Source organism: Dichomitus squalens (assembly GCF_000275845.1).
Source record: "Dichomitus squalens LYAD-421 SS1 unplaced genomic scaffold DICSQscaffold_7, whole genome shotgun sequence".
In the NCBI taxonomy this organism is placed as follows: Eukaryota; Fungi; Basidiomycota; class Agaricomycetes; order Polyporales; family Polyporaceae; genus Dichomitus; species Dichomitus squalens.
In genome coordinates, this window is record NW_006766889.1 from 559,269 (window position 1) to 577,997 (window position 18,729).

An 18,729-nucleotide genomic window follows, 5' to 3' on the forward strand; every position below is an offset into this window, starting at 1 on the left:
ACGCAAGGGCTGGATATCGAAGGTGGACAAGTGCAAATATGGGACATACCATGAAGGATTCAGGAGGTCTAACGAAGCATCGCGCAGATAGACATCAGCGCATCGAAGAACACTTAAGCCTATCGTTTACGTCTACGGCAAGTCAACATCAAGAGCTCGTTCGATCGCAACACCACACAGGTCCGATCGTCACTTCGGGGCACACATTCCTGCAGAACGTAGACCAGGAATCGGAAACGCGTACCGCCAGCCGCCGAACCCGCACACAGAGAGGCAGCGCGCACCCCAGCCAGCCAGGCACGAGAGACCAGAGAGCGTGCACGATCGCGAGGCGGGCAGGGCAGAACGGGAGGCCGACTCGGAAGCGAGAGCGTCGCATCGGGAGCACGGCCCGCCTCAGCCCGCCTCCCAGATCTCTGGCGCATCGCAAAGCAAAAAACATTATGTACTACTTACCGATCGACGACGATCGCCACCGACCGCGGCCGGTGATGCGCATAATGCACAGGGCCCGGTTTCCTCGACGGAAGTGGCTTAGCGTGGAGGCGGGCCTATCAGGGCGCGCTCGATGCGTGTTTGGGGGTGCGGTCGACGGCAGTCCCGACCGCGCCGCGCTGGGAGCCGCATCCACTAGCAGGGCGTGCGCCATGTGCGCCGATCGCGTACTGGCGTCAGGGAGGCGAGGCACGCCGGCCATGCATCGCACGCTGCTTGATTGCGCACACGATGTGGCTGAGAGTACTTGATGTGATTCGAATATTCGCGATCGCCTGTGAGTACTGCATACGCATATGGAGTTGTCAGCCTCTTGCGTCAGTATGTGATTGGTCTGGGTTGGGAGACCGAGATATGGATGTACATATGTGTGCATTGAAATCGAAGAGATGTTTCTGACATCGATATCTACAGGGTCGTGCGGAGGGTCAGCCACCGCTAAGGCTGCCGTCAGATTGACTAGGATGGGTGTGATTAGCTTACATGGGTCGAAGCTTCCTTTCGTTCCAACAAGGCGTCGTCGAAGCGAACGGATGTCTGGGGAAAACGGAACAGAAAAGCAGAGGAAAATCTCGAATATGGCGATGCCTCGAGGATGAGCGAGGCCCAGACGGACAGAGGATGGCCAATAGGAGGAGGCGCTGCGAGCGAGGAGGAGCGCTGTTGACGTCAGTCGCTCGCGAGATGCTTCTCCGTGCACCCCGTCTCGAGACTCGTTGTCTGCCCGAACATTCCCATCGACGCTTCCTGGCTTTGTGCACGCTCTTGCTCACGGTCGGCATCGTCAGATGCACGAAAGATGCGCTCCGACGTCGCTTTTACTCTCGGAGAACCTTACCCCAGCTCACAAGGTGTGTGTACACACCCATTCAATTGCCCTAATGCGCGTAAATCGCGAGAGCTAGACGTCGGGTCACCTGCCAGATATTCGCGCGGCACGAGTTCATGATTTGGTCTGGGATTCCCCAAACATTCGTGAGCGCGAGCCAAGAACGCGTCGGCCGCCGCCTTGCAGCAACGGCAGTACCGTATCCGCCTTACCCACGTCCCACGTATCCTGTGGGGCGTATGACCAGGCGACTGTCTACTGCGTGGTCAAGACCTAGGCCCTTGGCCCTTGCCTGTCCACCAAGTTGTCGGCCATTCTCAGACGCCATGCGGCCGCCTCCGTCGTCACTCCGCGCTTTGTCCTCTCGGACATGGAGATCCAGCCTCTCGCCTTCCGACCGAATGCAGCCGCGTCTGTGGGGAAGAAGGCGTGCGCGATCGTGATCCGTTACTGCAGCTGCGGCGGACGCTGGTGTCCTCGTCTTCTCCCGTCAGTTCCATGCCCACGCCGACTCCGGGGGGAGGCCCAGGTCGCACAAAGCCACAGCTGCGTGGCATGCCCCGCAGGCTGAGATGGACACGACAGTCTGGGGATGGCGTCCTGTCCACCCTCGTCATTGGTGTCGTGGATGTTTCGAGCCTCACTCAGCTGCACCCCAGGCACCACCACCGTATCTAGACTCCGTGGTGTGCACGGACATGGTTGTCGAGATATTTGATGGTGTCTACACACCACCATACCGAAGCACGCGCTGCAGCCGGGATAAGTACTTATCTCCTCGTGGCCTTGTCGCGTTTGCAGCGCCGCCTCGCTTTGGTATGGTATGACCTAGCTTTGCAGCTTGCGTGCTGCAGTGTGCCACTGCCCTCGAACTAAGACACTAAGCAGCCTTCCGATACGTGATCCGCGCACCTGCACTCCGTCTCTGTGCCACTCGGGGTACTTCATTTCATGAGCCCAGGATTGGCAGCTTTGGTACTATGAACAAAGAACCGGCAGCGGAACGCCCAATCTTGGTCCTAGGACCAGTATCTCGTAAGAAGCAAGTACTTCCGTACTAGCTCTACTAGTCCATCTGGCTCCGTCGTCAGGCTGCGAGGCGGTTCGCGCATGCTGCGGTCAGGATGGTCCCTTGTATGTCTCTATCCCGTTGCACGCCACAACTCCCTCGAGATGGTTGCTCGATATGGGTGCAGCGCATACAGCCAGCGCACTCGTGACAACCCTGCTTCACCCTTGGCCGCCATTCGCTGGCTTCACTGCTGTTCCAAAGCTCCGCTATGTGGGACACCGCTTGTCCGTGTGTAGCTGGGACGATAATATCAGGGGTCTGCCACTCAAGCTAAATTTGGGGGAGGATGTGGACAATTCTAGCACTGAAGAGCAGATGATCTGTGCGTCGCGCTCAAGTTGACGCATGAGATGCACTGTTCCATGAATACCATAACGTTCCTGACCAGTCTTCACAGTATGCTCCGACAACAGATGACACCGAGGATGAGTTCGCGGCCTTCGCAATCTCATCGCATCGTAGGGCTGACACATATCCTTAGCTTCCAGGACGGCGAGCGCGCAGTATAACTGGTCAGGTGCGAGTGTGGCCGCGGTCTGCAGACACGCAGCCTCGCGCTTCTCCCAGGCGCCGCCTTCACACGGCCACATATTCTCGCCCAATCGCATCTCTGCACCCGTGCAGCTGTCCTTCGTGGTCTCGACGACACCCAAGGATCACCAAGGCGCGAAGCCTGTCCACCAGTTGCTCGAATCGCGCACCCATGACCTCGACGCTCGACACTCGACGACACCTAGTGCGACACAGCCGGGCACGGCAGGGCACGCACATGAACACCGGACGTCAACCGCGTCGCCTTTTTCGCACCTTTTCGGCATTCCAGCTGCCGAGCCCTGCAGCCAGGGGCTTACACGCCCGGCTAACCCGCACTTGGCCCGATAAGTCGCGCGGGACCTCGACTCCACTTGCAATTGCCAGCAGCAGCAGCGTCAAACACCGGTGCACCACGCGCACCTGCGCGCCGTGCGACAAGGTTGGGAGTTCGTCAGCGACGCGCCCGTCGCGGTGCCCGTGGTGAGCGTGCGAGGTGGGGAAACGCACGCGCGCAGGTACGTGCCCGATGATCAGTGCGCCTGCTATTGGGCGTACGCAGCATGCCGTACGCAGAGCCAGGGCGATCGGGCGCTGCGTCATCCGTTCCCCTGCAGCCCCCTGCGGTGCCATCCGTATGTCCGCCTCCGCCTCCACGCGGGGATTGCCAACGCTGCCGTCAGCGGATGAGTGATGCACGTCAAGCCGGCTTTCGTGCGGTTACGGCATGCAGGGCGAGCGTGTGGACGCGGCTTTCATTCGCTCCTTCGTTAATTCATTTCGGACGCGGGCGTTGAGATTTGATGTCTCGATGCGGGGTAGGTAAGCAAGCAGGCCCTCGAGCCTGGAATGTTCCAGAAAGGCGCGAAGTGCGGGGTAGACGTCGCGTCTTCTCGCGTGGAGCGACTTGGACGTGTCGCGCGCCTGGCGGCGGTATATTGAACTTGTGCGCCCTGAGGCGCAGCATGGGGTCGGGCCTGCCTATTAGGCAGGGGTGTGGCAGACCTCTCGGCTGCCTTCTAAGCCCACGCCTCTGGAATGCAGGGTGCTCCTATGATCATGACAGGCTCTGGCCGTGGCCTACGTAGAAGCTCTATCTGCGTTGGGTCTGCGAGCGCGTCGAGAGTCGCGCCATTGACAACCAGAGCTTCTTGTTCGCACAGTGCTGGATCGTACGTGTTGCTCGCTCCACTCGGTACGCCTCTTCTGCCTTTCGTGTCTAGATAGATGACTCATGTGGTTCGACGCGGTGTGTAGCGCGGTGGTCGACTGACCACCTATCTGAACATCTTCGGGGGTCCCAGGTGGTCTTTAGGACGTTCCCTTGAATGTACCGACTCTGGGGTACGATCAAGGCCCTCTTCGCTGATTTCTCGGCCTTTATCGCTTCTCGAGCAGCGACGCTCGGAGGTCAACATGGAGCGTCCAATGGTCACCATCGATGCTCTCGCCCAGTACGATGACAGTCTTTTCCGAACGACGATGTGTCTAATCTGGGCACATGGCGATTCTAGCAAGTGTGCATCTACCTTCTGTTGCGTCTCCACCTGCGAGCGTTCCCTGCGCCATCGCTTAACATGTCTCATCATCCCATTGGATGACGAAATGAATCCAATCCTCTTTCTAGGGATGAGGATACCCCAGAGCGTCCCGCGCTCGCTCCGCCAGACATGTTTCGGACCCCGCGGGATGTCAGATTCGTCGCGGCGCTGATGGACTGGGGTGCGGACTCGGAATATCCACGCGCGTTAAGGTTCTCCCCGTGGTTACCGGCTGCAATGTCAACGTCCTCGGTATTGCCACTTATGTGTTCTACTGAGCGTGTGCTGTACCCCTAGATGCTGATACAAAACACCGGAATGCACTTATAGATGTCATTTGCCCGTTTAGGGTCCACGCTCAACCGTCAATGTCCGCGGTTGCAAGGCCCTCTGACATAGCCCCGAGCTGTGCGATATCCACGGTGCGCTGATGAACCTTGTTTCCCCGCATCCCGTCCCCAGCCCGGGTCGAGGTAGGTCTGGCCGTCCGCTGATCCTGCAACCGTGCAGTGGGGCACTGGACGCCGACTTGGGAGCATGCGGGTCGATGCATCCGGGCATAGCATGTATGTGCGTCTCTCGACCACAATCCGGGGCTTCCCCGTTCCTGTTGTGGTCAACTTCAAATCATGCGTACGGGCCGTCAGGATGGGATGAGACTCCGGGGGATCAACTCCGGACGTCTTCCCTCTCTAGAGGAGCATTCGCATCTGGCGCCCAAGAAGCACTGAGGGGTATGTGGTCGGATGCTATGCGCTCCAATAGGTGCGGGTGCTGACGGCAGTGTAAGCGCAGGGATATGCTCATAACACCGCGACCTACGAAGTTCAACGTATGTCAGGCCTGGGCCAGTGATAGGGCTACCGCGAATGAGGCCGTAATGCAGGATACGGTGTATGTCCACCACCTGTTCCGAAGACGGCACAAGTAACTGGACAAGTGTTGTTGCGACTAGAGCCGTGATCGGACGTGTCTGTCGAAGGTATGTGATACATTGGCCGACGGAAGTAATTTTGGGGCACTCTCGGAATCCCATCTACTCCTCAGGCTGATCCGTTGCATCGGTGTACGCATCTGGTGTCCAGGATATGCCTCTTTGGACTTATCCCGGAAGTCCACCTATCAGCTTCTCTGGTTGAAGGTGACATATGTCTCGTTGGCCACATGCAGCTATCTCCGGCAAGTTCGTTCCTTGCCGGCATATATCACCGCTTTCACGCCACATCTCCCGTTTCGCCTTCACTGTGTAATAGGACAGAACGAGCTGGAGCGGTCGTGCTGCGTCCAGCCTGATGAGTGTCGGCATCTGGCAGCAATGATGCAGGTACCGTCACCGCGATCAGCGCGAAAGGTACGCTTTAATGGCTTGCATGAGAAGTCGTGCAGACGCGGACGTGCAGGAAGCCTCATCCAGAATGTTTTGTGCGCATAGGCATGATGAAGGATGACGTTGTCATGCCTATGCACATACCCCTGCCCTACATCTACGATAACGGACGCACTGCCGACCTATTCTTGCATCCCCTGAACTGCTTGTCACCTGAACAGTCTGGACGCAGCGAGGCCACAGGCTTGCCGACGCCACCGGGGATTCTTGAGCATACTACGCTCCCCAAGGGCGGAGGCACAGCGGCGTCTTAACGTACTCTACGGAATCTGACTGGCTCTTGTCGAGCACATTCCCGGCATGCGTAGCGCGAGTTGACAATAGACGTTGGGTAGATGACACTTCGTAGTTGGTGCTTAATTATCGGTTACAAGCAGCAGCAGATTTGTGGCGGGATCCTGAGATCCAAGAGTCTGTATGCGTGTTACACAACCTCGGGATGTGTACCCCCCGAAACTCTACTTTGTACTGCACAGCATGTGATGCGTTTGGTTGTCTTGCAACGTGTTGATTGGCAGATTGCAGAGGTACCTGAGTTGCATGCATCTCACGCGTGTTATGTCCTGTCCTGGAGGGATAACTTAGATGCAGAGCTAAGTGACAGCATCATCCGACAGTGAACAGACTCGTCGACGTATTCATATGCGACTCTACAGAAAGGCACGCACTCGAGAAGGACGATGACATCACCTCAGTCTTCCTACGCAAGCCAGGGGTATTGCTCTCCCTTGTATATTCTCATGCCCCTCACATTTGCAATGCCTGCTAGACGACAAGGTATACAACACGTCTCAGGCGGTCCAACGACGGCCACCTCAGGACATAACTTTGTTGTATTCCACGGAGGCACCGTTCGTTGTCCGCGGATGTCACCTGCAGCTATGTAGGGCTCCCGAAGGCATCTCCGTCTCATACAGCTCCCCCTTACCTGTGATTCACGGCAGAGCACCGACATTTTCCCCGTCTGCACATTCCCTTACCAACAGTTGTACAGGTACTTATCTCTCTGACCTCCTATCGTCCACATCGTGCCTCTCGAGTCGGACCGGATGCCTATGCGCACAACGTAAGCTCCGTTTCCCATTGGCCAATATGCGCACGGGCTGACCAGAGAGCTTCTAAGTGGGCTTCACGGCTGCCCTCCCGCTGCGATTGGTTAGAAAATGGCTCGTCGTTGACTGGCACTCGTCCGGTTTTCCAGGCGCGCGTGAACCCGTCTGCGTCTGAGGACACGCCAAAGGGAACGCATGCGCGGCGCAACCGTCAACGAAGATGGCCGGGGCGTCACCGTGGGCGGCGGTGACGGCATCGGGTGGGAGCCTCTGTGCGGCAGTCGAAGCGGAAGCCGGGACCTGGGCAAGCCTATCTGCCCAATGCTATCGGTGCATTGGCATTTCGGGATCGCGAAGGCGGATGGCCAATTGGCCGTCGTCATTCAACGCCTGTGTTGGGAGGCAGAGTTTTCTCGTGTTTACCAGACCGTGCGCCTGCGGTCTCGTCGCGCATGCTACGCGATGACGGATGTCGTGGTCATTGAGTACGTATTCGTTACGTGCCCGCTGTGATTTCGCAGCTTTTGATTGGTAACGCAGGTCTGCTTCGCGTGCCCGTCATGTTTGTCAAAACGTGCGCGCCCGAATGGAAACGACCCGCCTTTGTCTGTGTATTGGTCCGATCGGACGAAGAGAAGACATTTGAAGCGCGCGAGGGCACGTCTTCCGTAGACCCCCTTGCGATGGTTATGCAACCCGAGCAATTAACCATGCGTCGACTGCGTGCTTTGGGTCCAGAGGCCGTGCTCTGGGTCCAGAGACGTGCGAGACGGTCTACGGAGCCGGTTTCTGCTTTCTGATGTACGCGAGCCAATGACGAGCGACGCTGCCGTGAAGGCGTCCGGATATAATGGTCCAACTACCGTTTACATGTCCTGCCGGAGCCTTCTTTGGCGTTGGTGAAAATTGTGGAGGTTCGCAGACCTGCTTTTCTGCATGCGGTGCCTATCAACTCAGCCTTGGCGTCGAGCAGTGGAAATTTTCGACCAGTGGGCATATGCACATGTCCTTATGGACGGAAGCGCGGCAACATCACATTCCGCAGGTGTACCTGGCCGCGAAGGACGTCTGGCGTCGGGGAACGGCCCGTCATGCGCACAGCGCACACGGCCAATGGCTCCCCTCAGCCCTGCGCGGTCGGGTCGGGTCGCGTAGCTATCTCTCTTTAGCCTTTGCGAATCGCGTCCAGTCGCCAGGACGCGAGATAGCGAGATAGCTGGTAAGCGGGATAACCTTTAGGTAGGTTATCCTTGGGAACGGGTCTTCGGGCGCGACGGAGCGAGGGCCGTATTCCGAAGCGATTGTTGCAGTGCGACGCTCCCTTCCTGTGGCCTTATGTCGGAATATTACGAGTCCCTTAGGAATGATCTCGGAGTCGGGAGGACAGACCGCGCCGGCCCATAAGTATGACGGATTGGATGATGCGAGAAACATATGACATGAAAGGAAGAGCGGGTGGGGGATCGCCGTCGCGCTTCCGTCTTCCGCTGACATGGAGACTTTGTGGGGTGAGAGGATGAGGCTCGCGAGTACGAGCCGGAAGAATTTAGTGACTTGACGAAGCAGCCGATTGTCAATCTCATGACACGCTGGATCGTCGATGCAACAGAAAAGCAGTGTCTCGTGGTGGAGAAAGCTCGGTACGTCTCCCGGTGTAAAGGCAAAACCTTAGTGGGGGTGGCTCATCGGCGCGTTGTGGCTAGGCGACACGCTGTTGTTGTCGCGATTGGCGGGATCGACGGTCTTCGTGACATGTGGTACAAGACCCGAAGGGCGAGGCCCAGGCGATTGCATGCGTAGTGCACCCATATTCATTCGTGTGGGTAAGTAGTCTCCATAAGTCCGTGAGTCTGCCCATAACTGATGCATAGCCTAAACACCCGTTAGCTCCTTCAGCCATTCTATGTAAATTGAACTGAGCTATCGGAACGATCGGGAAGAGAACAATGAACTTTACCTCTCGTGAGTTCGAATGCCGCGAAGGTGGACGCCGCAGCGGGTATGCTTTATAGATGGCGATGGTCAGTCGCACGTCTAGGGACGACGGTCCGCACTTGCTGCACAATCTCACCTTCTCAGCACTAAGTTCACAGAGACATATCAGCAGCTTTTCGCCATACGAAAACATTCATAGACTTACATGACGGTGTCAATCCACGGAACAGGCCAGATCTATGAGGTAGTGATTGTTCAGCCTCGAGAACTTCATGAACACGGGGATAAGGACGCACACTCCGCCTTCTGCGACAACGGATTGCAATTCCCGTGAAATGTATTGTACAGGAGTACCCTCGGGTGGCGTAGGCCGTAGCTGTACACGCGACTTCACAACGTCTGAGAAGGGAGTTGTAAGAGAGCTTGTTTTGATATGATAGCAGATCTATTACCTAAGGGGTAACATGATAGCCAGTATGCAATCTGGGCAGCTATCGGTCAGTACTTCCTGGGTGCGAATGGGAAGGGCGGGACGCACTCCACCAGTGGAACCACTGGCAAGCAGGGCCCATACCGGTATCTGCTTGCCATACTTCTCGCCAAACTTCCGCTTTGAGAACTCGAAAGCTGCATACATAGTAAGAGAACTACGCAAAAAACTACGAGGAACGTGCACTGACCAGTATAGAAGCTGGAGCAGTAGACAAGGATGAATAGAGCTAGCACGGCTAAGGAGCACCAGGACTCACCCTGCGTAAGCCGGGATTTCTCGCGCGACCGTGACCCAATACCCGCGCATAATGCCTTTCCGGAAGCCCCAATCCTTCCACATCTCGCTCACAACTGCGCGCAGCTTCTTGTCGCCGGGCTGGCCGTACTGACCCTGCATGCGCACCTTGAACATCTCGACTATGACACGACGTCAGTCAAATCGCGTTCAAATCTCGCGCGGGCCAACAAACCTGGACTTGCGAGAACAGCGTTGATTGCGCCAGCAAGCGCGCCTGCTGTTGCAGTTTCTTTGAGAGATAACTGGCCGAAGGGCGAGATGAGCCGCTTGGAGGCACCATACGCGGCGAAAAGGAGCGAGTTCACGCCGGCGATACCCAGCAAAGGGCTCAGCATTCCTGGGAAAACTATGCGAATGGTATTGGACGCGCATGTACGTATGACGTACCTTTGTATAGAGCGAAGAATCCCTCGTTCCGCAACGTCTGCGTAAGAATGTCCATCGGGCCTTTCTACACACCCATCCTCAGTCGAGTTGCGCTCTCCAGACTCCTGCTCCGCGCGTACTCACGAACATTCCCTCTGCATAGCGCATGACGGGACGTATTAGTACTCATCGTCTCGAGCCAATCATTGCAGAACGGACTCAACTGGGAGCGATCTGAGCCCGGGTCTTGACAGTATCTAGCGGGTGGCCGACGACGACCTGCGCGGCACCGCCGACACTTCCCGCGATGAGCTCGTTGATCGTAGACTTGTTCATAGCGTCACAGAGTGCGAGCAAGGCGGCAGCAAGAGACGATGAGAGCCTAGGGAGCGAGCAGGCCGCGCCGCACGGCGTGCACGATTGCGCGATCGTGCGACACGCCATATACCCGAAGTGGCTGTGTCCCGCCAATGCGCGCACATTGCACTTGGATTTTTGGAGTTAAGTATTCTGGTTGGTCCTAGTTGGTCCTAGGCTTCAAGCTCCAGGCCGTAGTCATCGCACCTCGATGTCTACTTCTCGGTCCCGGTCTGCGATCTCATCAATGAGGCAGTACTCAAGGAACATTCAGGACGCTCTTCGTCGTCAAGGTCTTCCCGAGCGTCTGCGCGTAAACCACGGCGGTACTTACATCCCATGGCTGTCATTATACATGACGCTGTGTAGTGCAAGATGACATATAGGTCAATAGACGCGATGCCCAAAGACCCAACGAATCTTGAGAAGAACTTACCACAGTGAGCCCATACCGCTCAATCTACTCAACGTGGACACAAGCAGTTGTTCATGTCATCCTATAGGTCCATCGCTGCGCTGCTCGTCCGGACCCTCTACGGTTTCGACGTACAAGACAGACACGACAGGATGCCCAAGCTCCCACGGGACTGTATTGATGGAACGCGCGAGCTCCGCATCTCAGGCTGTTTCCTTATGAACTTCCTTCCCATCCTGCGCCTCGCGCCATCGTTCGTCCTCTTTCAGCGCAAGCTCGCGAGATGGTGCCTGGTGAACATCTGGTTGACGAAATGGTTCTCAAATTGGGGAGAACGCGACGCATACCCTTGTATGATCGGCGAAGACATCGCGGTTTTTACTGGTGAGAGCAAAGATGAAGACATGGTGACCGGTGCAGGACACACCGCCAGGAGCATCGCGCTGGATGCACTCAATGGCAAGTGTTGTGTTTTGTAGCCTTCGGCAGCATACATGGCCGTGCCGTTAGTTAACGCGGCAGGGACGGACATGGTATGCCTTTGTTGCTCATGCGTTTCAGCCAGATGCCCATCCTTTCGGTTACAGACCATGTCTATCCTCCAAATCATCATCTTCGCCATGTCCCTCAACCCCCCTATTCAAGCCCAAGTGCAGGCAGAGCGGGACGCAATTGTCGGTCCCGACCGACTCCCTGACTTCAGCGACCGCGAGTCCCCCGTGTACCTCGACGCAATCATCAAAAGGGCGATGCGCTGGATTCCGTCTTAACCGCTTGAGCTCACGCGCTGCACGCGGGAGGACGACATCGTGAACGAGTAAAGCATAAATTCAGGCACGGTCCTTCTGGGAAAACACCTAGTACGTCTTTAATCTCCGTATGAGCGCATATGTATCATGATTCCGATAACCCGGCAAAGGGCATGCGATTCAGCGGTGTGCGAAGACCCAGAGACGTCCCCCCTATCGGTTCCTCCGCGACGGAAAGCCCAACCGACACGCACGGGGAGTAACCTACAACGGCGGTTATAACCCGCAGGGGGATCGGGCCATGATGGTTTTAAACCTCCCTTTCCCCCTCCACGTGATGCCTGATTGTCCTTCAGTTTGAAACCGCCGTTGTGGTCTCTACGCCTCAAGTCACCAAGGACGGAGGTCATTGCGTCAGCATTTGTATATGGCATCTCAAAGGGAAGGCCGCCGTTCGGAAGCCAGAAGTCATTAGAGAACAGAGAAGCGGGTCCTAAAGCTAATCACTTGCCATCTGGAGCGGGTCTACAATCAATGTAATGGATCGCCTGTAACAGGATAGATCAGCAGCCCGACTCGTCTCACGGCCGCCTGACTCGAGGCCGCGCCCATGCCCGAAACCCGTTGCTCAGAGACGTTGTGGTCAATCTATCTGGCTACGGCCACTAACCCCAATACCTCTAGCAGCCACCGCGATGTAAATCTGGTAAGGCAGGAAACCCGAAACGAAATTGTCGACGTTCTCATTACCACTTTATCACATCTGGCAGAATCTCCAAGGTACCCCCGAGGTTGTTTAGGATCTGGCCGGATCTAGAAATCACCCCTACTCGTATATCGTTTACTCTATGTACCTTGACCTCACTTGTCATGGAACGCACATCGGCGAGCGGGACACATTTGACAGGTACGTATCTTCTAAGTGTTCCCACCGAGAAGCTGCTGTATAAGCAGGTGACCGGCGACATCTATAGACAAATTCTAGCATTTTCTCCTGCAAACCCGCGTATGTCCTCGATCCCCAAGAGGCTGAGTTTGCCCACGAACTTAAGGAGGTCGAACGGGTCGTACACAAACCAGCACAACGTCCATGTTAGACGGGCTCTCAATATGCTTTCGAAGATGAGCTTCTCACTCAAATGCTTCTGTCTGCGGCGGATAGTACTGTACCGCAGTCGAGTCTTCCTTACCCTTGTTTGTTCCACCCGTGAGGGCCCTGCGGTAAGGCCTTGACTGCGACACCCATTACAGGAAGTCGGATATCTGTAGCTTGTTCTGGGCGCCGCAGATTGATGCCGGGAGTGCACCCGGTGGATGAGTATAAAGCTTGTACTCGCCCCCACTTTGCTTTCGTTACCGTCGCACTACTAACAACTATCCGCTTCAACCATGACTACTATCGCTGCACCAGTCCTCTTCAAGATCCCCCTTCTACTCTTGACAGCTTATGCCAACTTGATCACTTTCACGCCACCGAACCCTCGTACCCCCCCGGAGGAGCAGTCCAAATACTCCCGCGCGAAGTACATAGTGCAGCAGGTCCGCCCGCCGTGGGTGCGTGCCGTGGAAAAGGTACATACATCTATGGACCATCCAACCACTACTGTGCGCTAACCACACCGTCGCAGACCTTGACGCAAAGCTTCATACTCTTCGAGGTAGTCACCATACTCGCTACATACCTCCCTCCACCCTACGCCGAGCGTGTTTTCTCCACACTCGCCTGGCGTCCAGCAGACTCCGCGCTGGGAGTGCGGCTCACGTCTACCTTCCTGGTCGGCACCTTCCTCTGCATCGTCGGAGGCATCATCCGTATCCTCTGCTATCGCGCCCTCGGACGCCACTTCACCTTTGAGCTTTCCATCCGCAAGAATCACAGGCTCATCACCGATGGGCCGTACTCCGTCGTCCGTCACCCAAGCTACACTGCACTCATTATGGTCACTGTTGGTACCTTGCTGTGCCTGACTAGCACTGGATCGTGGCTGGCGGAGAGTGGGATCATGAGCACCCTTATCGGAAGGTTGCTCGTCGTTGCTTGGGCTGCGGAGGTGGCTTGGATCCCTGTCGTCATGCTTATGAGGGTAGGCACGGAGGACGCGATACTGCGGGAGGAGTTCAAGGACGAGTGGTTGGCGTGGTCGCAGAGAACCCCTTACAAGCTGATACCGGGCCTGATCTAAATCATGACGACATCGACATGTACTGTACTGTAGTCATAATGCTTCCACGTGTAGACGATCTGCTTCGTACTATCTATGTCTATCCAATTGTTTGTTTACCATGATCACCGCTCGGAGCCCGCGATCCAGCAAGTATCAGATGTAGACAGTCGGATGAGGCACGACAAGCATCGAAGCCAGCAGCACTGTGCCAGATTATGTATCTCCGCAATATATTATGACGGTACTGATAGTCCTCACGGTTAGACGTTCAAGCGACTGTATGCTACTTTTTGCTACAATACCACCGCGCAATGCCTATGGCAACGAACATATCCCCGGCAGAGGCCCCTCCCCGCAGCTAATCGCTGTCGAGCACATATACGCTGCTCTTAATCCGGCTGTTTACCCCAGGCTGCATGTACATCAGCTCCCGCTGCGACAAGTCACCCTTCTTCTTTCCCTCGCCCTTCCTCCCCTTGCGAGCGCGCTTCGGTGCAACCACCTCCGGCTCGTCCACGTCCGCCATGGTGTCCACCGCGGCGACCTCCTCCACCATCTCCTCTACGTCCCGGTCGTCCGCCCTCCCACTGTCCGCATCTTTCTCCCACGACACCTCCACGTCGGGTTTTGCGTTTGAGGTTAGGTCCGCACCCGCGTCCGCCTCGTCTCGCTTACGTTTTCTACGCGATCGCTCCCGTATAGGAACTAAATTGGCCGTGTTATCCGCGACGGCGATGAGGGGGTCCTCAGGTACAGTGGCGGCACTCGCAGTCTTCCCGGCGTTGGGGTTCTCCATGTTCACCCTTGTCCACAGCGCTTGCTCCTCTTCCGCGTCTCGGAGGGCATCAGCTTTGTCGAGCTGCGCTTCCTCGTGAAGCTCCTCGTTCAGCAACTTCTCGTCAATGAAGTGGGGCAAGAGGTCATCGTCGGTAGGGCGCTCGACATCGGTGAGGAGAACGCTGGAAGAAGGCCAAGGCATGTAGACAGAGGGGTCGATAGCCATAGATGGATCCACAGAAGGGGGCCCAGAGGATGGCGGGTTCAGGAAAGGAGGGAAGATCGTGCGAAGGAGCGACAAAGGTTCCAGCGGGAGTCCTTCAGGATCAGGATCGCCGCTCTCCTCCTCTGCCGCATCTGCGCCGCCCTTATGACGGCGCGAGACAGGGGATAGCGCATCTGCAGTGTCTTGCTCCAGCTCCTCGACATCCCCTTCTTCCTCATCGCTATCGAGGTCGAGCTCGCTGAGCAGACTCGCGAAATGTGTGCGCTTATTCAACGACTCCGCACCGTAGAGCATGAGCGCCTGTCTCACGTCTGCCGTAGAGATCACCTAGAGGAAGCGAATTCTGGTGAGTAACGCCGCGAGAGCGAGCTGTAATCTACGCCAACCTGGTTCTCCCTCAGACGCCAAGCTTTGGTCTGCAACTTGGCCACTCGCTCCTGCTCCCTCCAGACGATGGCGCGCGACATGACCTCAGCGACGAAGTGTACAACGAGACTGCGTAGCATGCGAAGGGTTTCCCCCGAGATGCTGGACACGACGGACTCGGAGACGTCGTGAAGTTCATTGTACGTGCTACAAAGAGCCATATTAGACTAAGTCAACCTAGGAGGCTATTCCAAACGTACCGCATCAGCTTCGAGATAGCCTGAAGGTGGAACAGGTCAAGGCCTTCTTGGCGGAGCCATCGCACATCAACGCCACTGGAAATGAATTCGAGCTGACGCTTGTCGGGCTGGGTCTTCCTTGACGTGCTAGCATACCGGGCTCCCACAGGGTCGCCGGGAGGCGCAGGAGGTGAACTCGACTGGATTGTATCTCCTGGCGCACTTAGCCCAGATGCAGTGCTTGTCACCGCCTGTGCACGGAGATCTTCTGTTGACGGGGCGGAAGATAGAGTTTTCTTCGGCTTCCTCCCGGGTTTCAGTCGCTCTGCGGCTTCGACCAGCACTCCACCAGTGGCTTGAGCGCGCTTCCTACGCATGTAGAGCCTCTTCTGGTAGCGCCTCCTGGCGCGTGGGGACATCTGGGAGGGGTCCTCGATCGAGTCTTCCGTCGTCCCGACGGACGGCGCTACTGTGGTCGGTGTAGTATTCAGCGAAAATTGAGGGGATGCAGGAAGAGAAGCCAGGAGAGCTGGAGGTGTCGAATGACTGACAGGGTGTGATATGAGCATTGGCAGAGCTATAACGGAGGAAGGCTGGACGGCGGGGGAGATGTTCTGCACGGAACCATATTCTGGCGTCGGGTTAAAAGTATACGTCGGTTTAGGACGTGAGATCTCGAGGAGTGCAGGATCAATGAGCTGGTCATGTATACCAACTGCAAGCTCGCCGACAGAGGGCTGCACAGGGACCTGCTCCGGCATATCCAATATCTCCGGTACGGGCGAAGGCTCTACTCCCGAGTTGTATTCACTAGCCTCTCCGACCACGCCGCGGCCCTCTTCCTCGTCTCTCAGCATCCTGTCAAGGGTAGCTAAGCCAACGCGGTTCAGGGACGAGAGCATATCCTCGCGTTCCCATTCAGATTTCTTCTGCGCCAGCCACCTCTCGAACTGCTCGCGCCTAGCCTTCTCCCCTACTCTGTCGCGTTCCGCTGAAGCGGTGCGTCCGCCGCGCCAAGGGGCGCGAATGGTCGTCTTGCGGGCGTGGACTTCTTCCTCGCGCTCTTGTACAACTGCTTCTTGATCCAAAGTCGGCTGGTAGGCAATCATGGCATCCGCCATGCGTTCCTCGAACGCGATCCATTCCTCGGAGACCTCGAGAGCAGACGGGAGCTCGTCGCGGGGGGTTTTGATATCCGGGACGCGGTGGTACTCGTTGACGTACGTCGTACCTCCGGACAATTCCTGTTCGGCCAGCTCAAGGATTGAGAGATAGACGCAGACATCCGGTACGGTCTTGGTCTTCACTTCTTCCGCGATCAGGTCAGGCCTGAGGCGAGAGTGCACCACGAGGCCCCGAAAGAACGCATCCTTCTCCGCGCTAGTCCAGTAGGCTCTAGGGGCAAAGTACGATGGTGGTAGAGGGTCGTCGCCAGTCCTGCCGATGAGGTGCGCGCGGAAGTCGTCGACACTCTCAGAGAAAAAAGCAAGATAGGCCGGGTCGATTTCTGCAGGAGGTTCCTCGTCTTCAGAATTGGGCATGGGAAGTGAGAGATAGCGAATGGAACATCGCTCCTGCTCTCAGGGAGAGTACGAGCAGCAGAGCGAGTTGCGACGGAGAGCGTCAGGGTCGCGGACGGAGCAGACACTGGACAGGCAGGCCGCAGAAGCAAGGGCTCGTGTGAAGAGTCTGTGAAGAGTCTCGTACATAAGCGCTCTTCAGGACGCCCGCAGCCGTTCGACCGTCTGGATGAGCTCGAGACGCGTCCAAGACGCACTAAGTTAAAGTATCCTGTCCCCTTCCCCTTCGCCAGAAGATTGGAACCTGTCATGATAGGTCCAGCTATAGAGCGTATTCAGCGCATGTAGAGAACCTGTCCTTGTAAGGGTACCCTGCGGGGTAAGTTACAGAGCGCATATGATGTACCGCTGGATACATTCCTTTGACACAATGAGATACTGCACGGATCAGGGAGACAGCGACAGCAATCGATAAGTTTAAAGCGTTTCCATTCGCTCCACTCTTTGTAGGCCGTCAAAGGTAGTTGGACGACAAAGGAGCAGGTGCCACCGCTAGGGCCAAGCGCCAGCGTATAATACGAAGCCCACGCGAGCGGGGAATTGCAACCCTTGCCCTCTGTACATACCACACCTCCGTCCTCTTCTCATCAACTGATCTTGTATCCATATTCCTCCACGTGCCGACCACAACTACAACCACTCTTCTGTCCAGCATCATGAGTACATTCTCTCGGGTCGTCTCGCGCCCAACCAACAAGGAACAGCTGAAGCCTTTCGCGTTCACCAAACCCACCTTCACAACAACAACACACACAGGCCTGGGCATATGGCAGCCTAGCTATGCTGACCGTATCACTCCGAAACTGTACAAACCTGTGAGTCCTCCCTTCAGACAGTGTGACGGTGGTTACTCACCTGTAGCTAGTTTGTTGGCGGGGATTTCCACACAGACACGCTTTTCAATCCTGTCTGGAGTCAAGGTGTTTACGCCGACAGTCTCATGCAGACGCGACCGACTGGTGTGAGCGTACCGCCCAATACGGCTTACGGTACTACCCCCAGCCCACCATCTTTGCCGCAAGACGACTCCTCAACGGAGTACTCGTTCCTGTCCTCATCTTCCCCGGAGGCCGACTCACCGCCCCCAACTGCCTTCTCAACCATCGCCGTCTTGGGTTCGCCTGACATGGACGGCGCCTTCGAGGACGACTACGATCGCCCGGAGGCCGACCCCAACTTCATCCGGAGGCTGCTCAGGCGCAGCAAGTCCCTTCGCCGCCAAGTTCGCATGCGCGACGGCGACTTCCGCGACTCTGATGAAGAAGACGACTACAGTGTGACGGCCGAGTGGATCCCGGTCGTCCGCCCCGAGATGCCCAAGAGGCGCGTCCCGACCCAGGGGGTACCCCGTCAGATCGCCTACGACGCACGTTCCGACACCACCCCCTCGCGCCTGAGCCGACGTGTGAGGGTCCCTGCCCCAATCGACACCTCCGGCCTGCGTGTGGCGATCGCGGCGAAGATCCTCCGCGACGAGTATGAGCTCGAAGTCGGGGACGTCGACGGCTCCGAGCTCACGTCGAGCAGCGAGTCTGGCTTCGACGGGGATGATGAGCACGACGAGCTACGACGGGCGGCACAGACTCCTGAGGATACAGCCGGCAGCGTCGCGTCCTCCTGCGATAGACCGAAGAAGTCATACGCAGCGGTCGTCGCCTCCTCTCCACCGCGCGCGAACACCCCGCAGTCGAATACGTTGGTGCCTCAGGCGGTGCATGCTGCGCCTATGTTTGGCTCGAAGGAGCGGGACGTCGCCGGGGGGTTCGAGTGGCAGCCCTTCGTGGAGCCTTTGGATGTGTAGGGGAATCGTGGTCATGGACTCGTGGATGTCGATGTGGAACGTCTATTTGAGATGTG

The 18,729-nt window shown here is 56.9% G+C and overlaps 5 protein-coding genes across 5 annotated transcripts; 3 read left to right on the forward strand and 2 right to left on the reverse strand.

Moving 5' to 3' along the window:
- Positions 1 to 8,711: 8,711 nt before the first annotated feature.
- On the reverse strand, positions 8,712 to 10,454 carry DICSQDRAFT_179302 (mitochondrial carrier). The gene is made up of 13 exons (XM_007363799.1): positions 10,223 to 10,454; positions 10,143 to 10,153; positions 10,020 to 10,083; positions 9,805 to 9,969; positions 9,592 to 9,751; positions 9,523 to 9,533; positions 9,381 to 9,469; positions 9,295 to 9,325; positions 9,139 to 9,241; positions 9,048 to 9,079; positions 8,979 to 8,988; positions 8,865 to 8,911; positions 8,712 to 8,808 (listed from the first exon to the last, which is right to left on the reverse strand). The coding sequence occupies exons 1-13, from the start codon at positions 10,440 to 10,442 to the stop codon at positions 8,780 to 8,782; spliced, it is 972 nt and encodes a 323-aa protein (XP_007363861.1). The 5' UTR covers positions 10,443 to 10,454; the 3' UTR covers positions 8,712 to 8,779.
- A 300-nt stretch (positions 10,455 to 10,754) lies between these two features.
- DICSQDRAFT_168194 (uncharacterized protein) lies at positions 10,755 to 11,540 on the forward strand (the record flags this gene model as incomplete). The annotated part of the gene is made up of 4 exons (XM_007363800.1): positions 10,755 to 10,795; positions 10,859 to 11,177; positions 11,250 to 11,303; positions 11,358 to 11,540. The coding sequence occupies 4 exons, from the start codon at positions 10,755 to 10,757 to the stop codon at positions 11,538 to 11,540; spliced, it is 597 nt and encodes a 198-aa protein (XP_007363862.1).
- Positions 11,541 to 12,908: 1,368 nt separating this feature from the next.
- Positions 12,909 to 13,742, forward strand: DICSQDRAFT_102466 (uncharacterized protein; the record flags this gene model as incomplete). Its single annotated transcript, XM_007363801.1, has 2 exons — positions 12,909 to 13,091; positions 13,148 to 13,742. The coding sequence occupies 2 exons, from the start codon at positions 12,909 to 12,911 to the stop codon at positions 13,700 to 13,702; spliced, it is 738 nt and encodes a 245-aa protein (XP_007363863.1). The 3' UTR covers positions 13,703 to 13,742.
- Positions 13,743 to 13,900: 158 nt separating this feature from the next.
- On the reverse strand, positions 13,901 to 16,913 carry DICSQDRAFT_134741 (uncharacterized protein). The gene is made up of 3 exons (XM_007363802.1): positions 15,314 to 16,913; positions 15,074 to 15,260; positions 13,901 to 15,014 (listed from the first exon to the last, which is right to left on the reverse strand). Exons 1-3 carry the CDS (start codon positions 16,831 to 16,833, stop codon positions 14,043 to 14,045), a joined length of 2,679 nt encoding a protein of 892 aa, XP_007363864.1. The 5' UTR covers positions 16,834 to 16,913; the 3' UTR covers positions 13,901 to 14,042.
- Positions 16,914 to 17,528: 615 nt separating this feature from the next.
- Positions 17,529 to 18,673, forward strand: DICSQDRAFT_125804 (uncharacterized protein; the record flags this gene model as incomplete). The annotated part of the gene is made up of 2 exons (XM_007363803.1): positions 17,529 to 17,687; positions 17,738 to 18,673. 2 exons carry the CDS (start codon positions 17,529 to 17,531, stop codon positions 18,671 to 18,673), a joined length of 1,095 nt encoding a protein of 364 aa, XP_007363865.1.
- Between the last annotated feature and the right edge of the window lie 56 nt (positions 18,674 to 18,729).